At 53.7% G+C, this 9,175-nt stretch overlaps 1 protein-coding gene across 1 annotated transcript in view; it reads left to right on the top strand.

Moving 5' to 3' along the window:
* The window catches only part of MAT2A (methionine adenosyltransferase 2A), a 70,707-nt gene that overhangs the window by 567 nt on the left and 60,965 nt on the right, over positions 1 to 9,175 (top strand). The window contains exons 2-3 of the mRNA XM_008048726.2: positions 3,883 to 3,987; positions 4,334 to 4,366. Coding sequence (XP_008046917.2) covers positions 3,883 to 3,987; positions 4,334 to 4,366 — 138 coding nt within the window. The remainder of the gene's footprint in view (positions 1 to 3,882; positions 3,988 to 4,333; positions 4,367 to 9,175) is intronic.

Here is a 9,175-nt window from a genome sequence, read left to right on the forward strand (position 1 = left end):
CCTCTGCACTCCAGTCTGGGCGACAGAGTGAGACTCCAACTCAAAAAAAAAAAAAGGAGGCTAAAGCAAGAGGATTGCTTGAGGCTAGAAGCTTCAGACCTGCTTGGGCAACAAAGTGAGACCCAACTCTACAAAAAATAAACAAAATTAGCCAGGTGTGGTGGTGCGTGCTTGTACACACCTGCACTGAAGCAGAAGGATCGCTTGAGCTCAGGAGTTTGAGGTTGCAGTGAGCTGTGATCGCACCACTGTACTCCAGGCTGGGTGACAGAATGAGACTCTGACTCTAAAAAAACAAACAAACAAGTAAGTCAGGCAGAGTAGGTCATGCTTGTAATCCCAGCACTTTGTGAGGCTGTGACAGAAGGATCACTTGAGCCCAGGAGTTCGAGACTAGCCTGGGCAACTTAGGGAGGTCTCGTTTCCACAAGCAAATAAAAGAATTAGCTGGTGTGGTGGCACACCTGGCTAATTGGAAGGCTAAAGCTGGAGAACTGCCTGAGCCCAAGGGGTTGAGGCTGTGGTAAGCTGTGATCGTGCCACCGCACACCACACACCATCATGCCTGGCTAATTTAAAAAATAATAGCCGGGCTCAGTGGCTCAGACTGTAATACCACGCCTTTGGGAGGCTGAGGTGAGTAGATTGCCTGAGCCCACGGGTTCGAGACCCGCCTGGGCAGCGAGACCACATCTCTACAATAAATCAAAAAATCAACCGGGCGTGGTAGCGTGCACCTGTAATTCCGCCTACTCCAAAGGTTGAGGCGGAAGGATCGCTGGAGCCCAGCAGGTCGAGGCTGCGGTGGCCGGGAGCGGCCACTGCACTCCAGTCTCGGTGACAGAGTGAGACTCCAACTCAAATAATAATAATAATATTAATAAGTGACCTGCATCTGTAGTTCCAGCTACTTAGAAGGATCCCCTGAGCCCAGCAGGTCGAGGCTGAGGTGGCCAGGAGCGTGCCACTACCCTCGTCTGGGCGACAGAGTGAGACTCCAACTCCAAAACAAAACAAAAATAAGAAGAAGAAAATTTTTTAAAACCCCAAACAAATCAAAAAGAAAAAAATCCAAAAACCCAGTGGACCATCCTTTAAACTGAAATTTCTTCCTCTTTTTTTTTTTTTTTTTGGTGTTAAATTATACTTATTTCAGGTCATTTGATTTTTTTTTTTTTTTTTTTCGTCAGAGTCTCACTCTGTCGCCCAGGCTGGAGTGCAGTGGCATGCTCACGGCCACCATAACCTTGACCTGCTGGGCTCAAGCAATCCTTCTGCCTCAGTCTTCCACTGGAACTATAGGTGCACGCTACCACACTTGGCTAATTTTTTTATTTATTGTAGAGACAAAATCTGGCTGAGTTGCCCAGGCTGGTCTTGAACCCCTGGACTCAAGCAGTCCTCTTGCCTCTGCCTCCCAAAGTGCTGTGATTACAGGCACCACACCCGCCTGATTTTTTGATCTATTGTAGAGATGAGGTCTGGCCAAATTACCCAGGCTGATCTCGAACTCAGGTCATCCTCTTACCTCGCCCTCCCAAAGTGTTGGGATTACAGGCGTGAGCCACCGTGCCCGGCTAGTTTCTTCATGTTTAAAATGGAGTGAGAGGCACAGAATGGTTGGGTCTAGATGATCCCCAGGGGCCTTCCCACTCCAGTATTCCTGAACTGGGGGCCTGGGGCCAAGTGCATTCTGCCTGGGGCTGTGCCTCTCGCAGCCCAGGTTGTCTCCTTACTGCCAGCCCTTCTCACCCTCTGTCCCCCCTACCCTCCTAGGCCCCACAAGGTTTGCCCTCTGGCATGCCCTGAGAGATGTGCCACCTCTGTCGTGAGCTCTGGGTTAAAGGACAACCCAGGGGACGCAGCTTAGAAAGAGCAACCGTGGGTTTCAGACAGCTTCATGTTTGTCCTGAGGTGATCAGGGACAGAAGGTCAGAGGTGAGGATCAAAACGGAAGGATCGCCGGAGCCCAGCAGGTCGAGGCTGCGGTGGCCGGGAGCGGCCACTGCACTCCAGTCTGGGCGACAGAGTGAGACTCCAACTCAAAAAAAAAAAAACTTTGGAAGTCAAAGCCAGAGGCACTAAGTTAAGACATACCCGGGACGAGGCCTCTCGTGAGCCTGTGCTCCCAGCTTGTTCTCTGCTCCAGCCCTTCTGGGGTCATCTCACCTTTATCTGTAGCCCTTGACTGCACGCTCAGGACATCCCAGACAGCAGCCCTGACACTTAAACAGATTTCTCTTCCCCACGCACACACTTCTGTGCTAGGCCGGGTGGTTCTAAATCCCGAACTTTGGGGCTGGGACCCTGGAAAAACAACAGGGCAGGCATCCTGCTTGTGAACCTGCGGTCACAATCAGTTCCGAGATGCAACATGGCCACACTGTAATGCTCCCTGATGCACTTCCTGCCTGAGTCTTTGGCACCTGCAGCTGGTGGTGAAGGGTCGTTTTTATCTTTTTTCTTTTCTTTTCTTTTCTTTTCTTTTTTTTGAGTTGGAGTCTCACTCTGTTGTCCAGGCTGGAGGGCAGTGACACACTTCCGGCCACTGTAGCCTCGACCTGCTGGGATCCGGCGATCCTTCTGCCTCAGCCTTCCAAGTAGCTGGAACTACAGGCACATGCCACCATGCCCAGCTAATTGTGTGATTTATGGTAGAGATGAGGTCTCGCCAAGTTGCCCAGGCTGGTTTAGAACCCGTGGGCTCTCGTGACCCGCCTGGGCAGCGAGACCTCATCTCTACAATAAATCAAAAAATCAGCCGGGCGTGGTAGCACATGCCTGTAATTCCAGCTACTGGGAAGGCTAAGGCGGAAGGATTGCTGGAGCCTAGCAGGCGAGGCTGCGGTGACCGGGAGTGGCCACTGCATTCCAGTCTGGGCGACAGAGTGAGACTCCAACTCAAAAAAATAAAAATAAAAAAATAGAACCCGTGGGCTCAGGCAATCCTCTCACCTTGGCCTCCCAAAGTGCTGGGATTACAGGCATGAGCTACCATGCTTGGCTTTTTTCTATCAGGAATTGGTGGCAAGTTCCAATTTCCATCATGATGTCTTCGGGTTTTTTTTGTTGTTCATTTTTAGTTTGTTTGTTTTTGTTTATTGATTGATTGATTGATTTTGAGTTGGTGTCTCACTCTGTCGTTCAGACTGGAGTACAGTGGCCGCTCCCGGCCATCGCAGCCGCAACCTGCTGGGCTCCGGCGATCCTTCCTCCTCAGCCTTCCGAGTAGCCGGAATTACAGGCATGCGCTACCATGCCCGGCTGATTTTTTGATTTATTGTAGAGATGAGGTCTCGCTGCCCAGGCAGGTCTCGAACTCGCGGGCTCAGGCAATCCACTCACCTCAGCCTCCCAAAGGCGCGGGATTACAGGCTGAGCCACCGAGCCTGGCTAGTTTGTTTGTTTTTGAGTTGGAGCCTTACTCTGTCATCAGGCTGGAGTGTAGTGGCATGCTCATGACTCACTACAGCCTCAACCTCCTTGGCTCAGGTAATTCTTCTGTGTCAGTCTCCCAAGTAGCTGGGACTACAGGCACATGCCATCACACCTGGCTAATTTTGAAACATTTTTGTAGAGTCGAGGTCTCACTATGTTGCCCAAACTGGTCTCAAGCTCCTGGGCTCCAGCAAGCAATTGGCGAGGGGTCATTTTAAAGCAGTGATGTCTTGAGCTAGAGAGAAACCAGCCCCAAAGCGCCCAGATCTTCTGAGAGATGCCCACCAACTTAAGAAGGGCTTCCTCAAAGGGGCCTTGAGCAGGCTGAGTGATCTCCTGGCTCTGGGCTGTGCCTGCCCTTGGTCACATGGCCGTTTACTGCCTGGGAAGCTGGAAGCCCAGGCAGCTGGGTGGCCTGAAAAAGGAGGGGCTGCCCCACTCCAGGCTTGCCTGATAGCAACGGCACAGGCCGGGAGGATCCTGGGAGCCAACTGTGCGGTTCCCAGGGCCTGGCCGCCAGCCCTGCAGCTGATGCAAGGCCAGGGGTGGGTGAGCTCAGCCTGTCCCAGCACTCGGAGCCTCTGGCTCCCCGCCCGCCCTCTCTGCCTTGGCCCTCCTTCTGGAAGCCAAGCAGGGCCACGAAAGGATCTGGAAGCAGGCCCTGCTTGGGGGCTGGGGTGGCCCTGAGCTTCTCCCAGTCAACTGGTTGCCCTGCAGGGCCCTGAGAGTCGGGATAGGCCTGCCTCTGGGGGACAGTGCCATGGAAATGCGGGCCTGGGCACACTGCAGGTTCTGTCCACGTGAATCCACTTCCTCTTCTCGGAGAGGTTGGGTAGCCCTGGGGTGTCTCCAGACCTTCTTATCTTTCGAAGCTGGACTCTTCCCCTGCCCCCAGTCTCCGCTGTCAACTTCGACACCCAGGTCCAAGGTTGGAGTGCTGGGGCCCTGGCACCCTTTGAGACCCTCAAGATGCTGTCAACTTAGGGCCAGGATTCCTTCAGCCTCTGTTCACTGAGAGTTCAATAATACCGGCCGGGCTCGGTGGTTCAGCCTGTAATCCCAGCACTTTGGGAGGCCGAGGTGAGTAGATTGCCTGAGCCCGCGGCAACTTCGAGACCTGCCTGGGCAACTTGGCAAGACCTCATCTCTACAATAAATCAAAAACTAGCAGGGCGTGGTAGCTTGCACCTGTAGTTCCAGCTACTCGAAAGGTGGAAGTGGAAGGATCGCCGGAGCCCAGCAGGTCCAGGCTGCGGTGGCCGGGAGCGGCCACTGTACTCCAGTCTGGGCGACAGAGTGAGACTCCAACTAAAAAATAATAATAATAATACCAGCGTGACTTATAACAACACGACAGATAGCACATCATGCCTCGTCTTACAAACGATTACTTTGGCAGGGCACAGGGACTCAGCCTGTCATCTCAGCACTTTGGGAGGCCGAGGCGAGTGTATGACCTGAGCCCGCGGGTTCGAGACCCACTCGGGCAACTTGGCAAGCCCTCATCTCTATGATAAATCAAAAAATTAGCCAGGTGTGGTGACGCACACCTGTAGTTCTGGCTGCTTGGAAGACTGAGGTGGAAGGATCGCCGGAGCCCAGCAGGTCGAGGCTGGGGTGGCTGTGAGCGTGCCACTGCACTCTAGTCTAGGCGACAGAGTAACACTCGACTCAAAGAAAAAAACCCCAAAACAAATGATTACTTTGTGTTTCGAGGGATCTTAGTGGTGATGCTGTGGTGTAGGGAAGCCCTTGAATAGAGAAACTGGGTCCAGTGAGTTGAAGTGGCTTAGCCAGGAGTCACACCCACAGGGGCTTCCACATCCTCACGCTACCATCTTGTCTCAGAGGCGCTGAGTGGGAGGCAGGCTTCCAGCCGCAGGCTTGCCTGTCATGGGACACCAGCTGAGACCAAGGAGCAGGGAACAGCACTTCTGGTGGGCTGTGGGGAGTGGATGCAGGAGGCCGGAGACCGGGACTTGTGGATTTGGGGTAGAGGCATGCCAGGGCCACGCCTGCCTGGGAGGGACTGGAGATGGACAGGGACCCACCAAGATCTGTGGGGAGAATCCTTGGAGCCCTGGAGTTGCAGCCCCTGTGACTTAGCTGTCTGCTTAGACAAAACCCACCGGTCATACTGAGCTCAGGCTGGCACCAGCAGAGTTGGGGCTGCCGTCTGGGAGTCGAGGTTGGTTTCAGGACAAAGCCTCCCCATCCCGGCCCAGCACCCGTGGCCGTGGCCATCGCCAGCCTCCCTGCTGACACCAGGGTCGAGTGAGGCTTCCGAGTCTGCCCCGTTCTATCAGGGGCCTGCCCCGTTCTACCAGGGGCCTGCCTTTTCTCCTTAACCATGCCTGACCCCCCTGGGTGAGCGAAACCCACGTACGTGACCCCTTGCCCACCTTCCCAGCAGGCCTTGCAGCTGATGCAACTTCCGAGGCTGGTGAGCTCAGACTGCCCAGGCTTGCAGGCAGGTGAGCACACAGTGCCCTGTGCTGGAAGGCATAGCCTGTGCCAGCTGCACCCGCCCCTCCCGGACACGGGCTTTTGGGCCTGGCAGGGAGGGCTGTGTGGAGGAGCAGGAGCTGACTGGAAAGACAGGGATGAGGAGGCCCGGCCTACAGGACACTCTCAGCCCTTTTTCCTGCTCTCCTGTCCTCTCACCGACCCTCATGGTCAGCGATGGAGGCCTAAAGATGAAAGTTCAGCTCCTAGGGCAACCCCTTCGGGTCCCCTCCCACTGTGGGAACTTTTCTGTCTTCTCCATAAATCCTGCTTTCTCACTTAGAAAAAAAAGAAGAAAGTCCAGCTCCCAACTCTGCCCCACACTTGAACCAGTCCCTAGAACCACTTGAATCCCTTTTAAGGTTTTTGTTGTTGTTGTTGTTTTGTGTTTTTTGAGTTGGAGTCTCATGCCTTTGCCCAGGCTGGAGGGCAGTGGCACGCTCCCGGCCACCCCAGCCTCGACCTACTGGGCTCAGGCAATCCTTCCACCTCACCCTTCCAAGTAGCCGGAACTACAGATGTGTGCCACCACGCCTGGCTAATTTTTTGATTTACTGTAGAGACGAGGTCTTGCCAAGTTGCCCAGGCGGGTCTCAAACCCGTGGGTTCAGGCAATCCTCTTTGCTCCGCCTCCCAAAGTGCTGGGATTATAGGCGTGAGCCACCACACCTGGCCCACTTTTAACTTCGAATTCTGTTTATTTGTTACTAGATATTACAGTCTCATGGGATTAAGCTTAAAGGTATGAAAGAATATCTTATAGGGCCTGATATCATACAATCCCAGCACTTGAAGAGGCCCAGACACAAGGATCACTTGAGGCCAGGAGTTTGAGACCAGTCTGGGTAACAAAGCGAGATCCTGTCTCTACAAAAACAAAAAATACAAATGCCATAAAGAGGAAAACAAGTCTCCCTCCCACCTGTCACTCAGCTTCCCTGTTCTCCTCCCGAGAGGCCAGCAGTGCTGCGGTCTCTTCTGTATCTTTCCAGAGAGAGACTGGATTGGCCACGGATCTTTTCTTATCTGAGCTCATGCAGCAAGGTCACATCTTGCTCAACTCCCATGCTTGACAAACTTCTCTGCTCTGAACATTCCTAAGGAACAAACAGGAGCTGGCCAGAGACAGGCTCTTCTCACCACAGGCCCATGTGTATAGTTCTCTCCCTCTCACATGCCTCCACCTGTTATGCTACTGGATGCCCCGGGAAGAGGCCAGGAAGGACAGATGGCCCTGGCCTCATTTTTAGGAAGGCCGCGACGCCAAGACATTAAGGAGACTCAAGGTCACACAGCTAGCTAACTGGGACACTCAGTTTTTCCATATCATCACTCCACATCACTAATATCTTCTCTTCACCTTGCCATTGACCTTGAGTTTTTCTTTTTTTTTTTGAGTTTTTGTCTTACTCTGTAGCCCAGACTGGAATGCAGTGGCACGCTCCTGGTCACCAAAGCCTTGACTTGCTGGGCTCCTGCGATCATTCCGCCTCAGCCTTCCAAGTAGTCAGAACTACAGGTGCTACCACGCCTAGCTAATTTTTTATTTATTGTAGAGACAAGGTCTGTCAAGTTGCCCAGGCGGGTCTCGAACCTGCAGGCTCGGGCAATCCACTCGTCTCGGCCTCCCAAAGTGCTGGGATTACAGACTGAGTCACTGAGCCCAGTCAACCTTGAGTTCTTAACTATCTCACCGCAGCTCATCTATGGACACCTCAAGGACAGGGTTAAGGGCTCTTCTTTTCTGTCGTCCCCCCTGTGAGCTGGACTCTGAGCCGGACCCCGAGCAGCCCCTCAGTAGTGGCCAACAATGCTGGCTGAATAGAAGAGAGAGAAAGAGAGAGAGAGAGAGAGAGAGAGAGAGAGAGACAGACTACTGTTCTGCCTGCCACTGACACCTCGAGGCCCTGAGGTTTCCACCTGGATGCACACAAATTTCTGAGCACCAAACTCATCTACCCACAGCCTCGTTAGTTGTTCTCTGCACAGTTGGCTCTGTGAATGCCCTGCTCAAAGTCCAAGGCCGTGGGTTGGCTTCTCAAGGGTGAGGTCACCTGTAGCGAAAAACATTCTGTGCCTTATTCGTGAGCCAAACAGAGCGTTGCCCGTTACAACTGGATGACAAGAGACTGTCCCTCAGCGCAATGCGCAGTCCTCAAGCTAAAGGGGCGACTTCCTCTGTGCTCCCCTCCACCTCATCCCACCTCTAGGATTCGTGGGAGTTCTCTGGGGTGAGCCCTCATCTGCCTTCCCATTCTGTCTTTGATGTACACGCTCACTTCAGTAAGGCAGGTCTCTCTCCAAAAGGTCGCCGGGGAGAACTAGATTCTCAGGAAACAGGGTAAGAAGGGGCAGGGAAACTAAAATATTCTACTCAACTCCTCCTATTTTCTAATTTGCTAGGCTTTTTCCCAATGACAATTCACCACCTATATCCCCTCATGGTGTGAGCTGTGCTTGGTGAGCGGTACAGCAGGGACAAGCTGGGGACTTTATTTCGGAGAACGGAATGTAGCTGCCTCGGCTATGTCTAGAAACCAGGCCCTGCTCTTGGGTGGATTTGAGGACATCAGTGGATGAAGGACCCCGGGGAGAGAGGTGCCCTCAAAGAGGGATTGTGACATGAGAGGGTGGAAGGGCCATGTCGCGGGAGGGAGAGCAGGTGAAAGTTGGGGGCTGGACTCCGAAAGGGGTTTCCTGAGCATGGACAAGGGGGAGGGAATAGTACATCCAAGGGGTGGCAGGTCATGGGTCACAGAGCAGGGGTCTGGTGGCTCCAGTTGGGTGTTCTGTTTCCACCGGAAAATCCGTGGACTCACAAAAGAGCGAGCGAATGTGCTCCTGTCGTCTTCATCCTGTCTAAGGTACCACCATCCTGACTAGCCAGGATCTCCTTTGACACTTGCAAGGCTCCCCAGGGGCTGGAAGCTTTATTGTGGGATGCCAGGCCCCGCCCACCTGCCTGGAATTCTATCTGTCCCCTACCTCACTCCCATTGCCTTGTCTCCTCCCAACTTCCACGCAGCAAGGGCGTCTGTGTGAGGTCAGGGTAAAGCTGCCTGGGGGAAGGGAGTGACTGCTGGTGACACTGGATGGAACTGGCTTGTTCACCCCTTGGCTGTTAAAGATAGTGGCCACCCGGCTCGGTGGCTCAGCCTGTAATCCTGCGCCTTTGGGAGACTGAGATGAGTGGATTGCCTGAGACCGCGGGTTCGAGACCCGCCTGGGCAGG

This window comes from Carlito syrichta, unplaced genomic scaffold, assembly GCF_000164805.1.
Source record: "Carlito syrichta isolate Samal-C Ts95f unplaced genomic scaffold, Tarsius_syrichta-2.0.1 Scaffold126553, whole genome shotgun sequence".
Taxonomy (NCBI): Eukaryota; Metazoa; Chordata; class Mammalia; order Primates; family Tarsiidae; genus Carlito; species Carlito syrichta.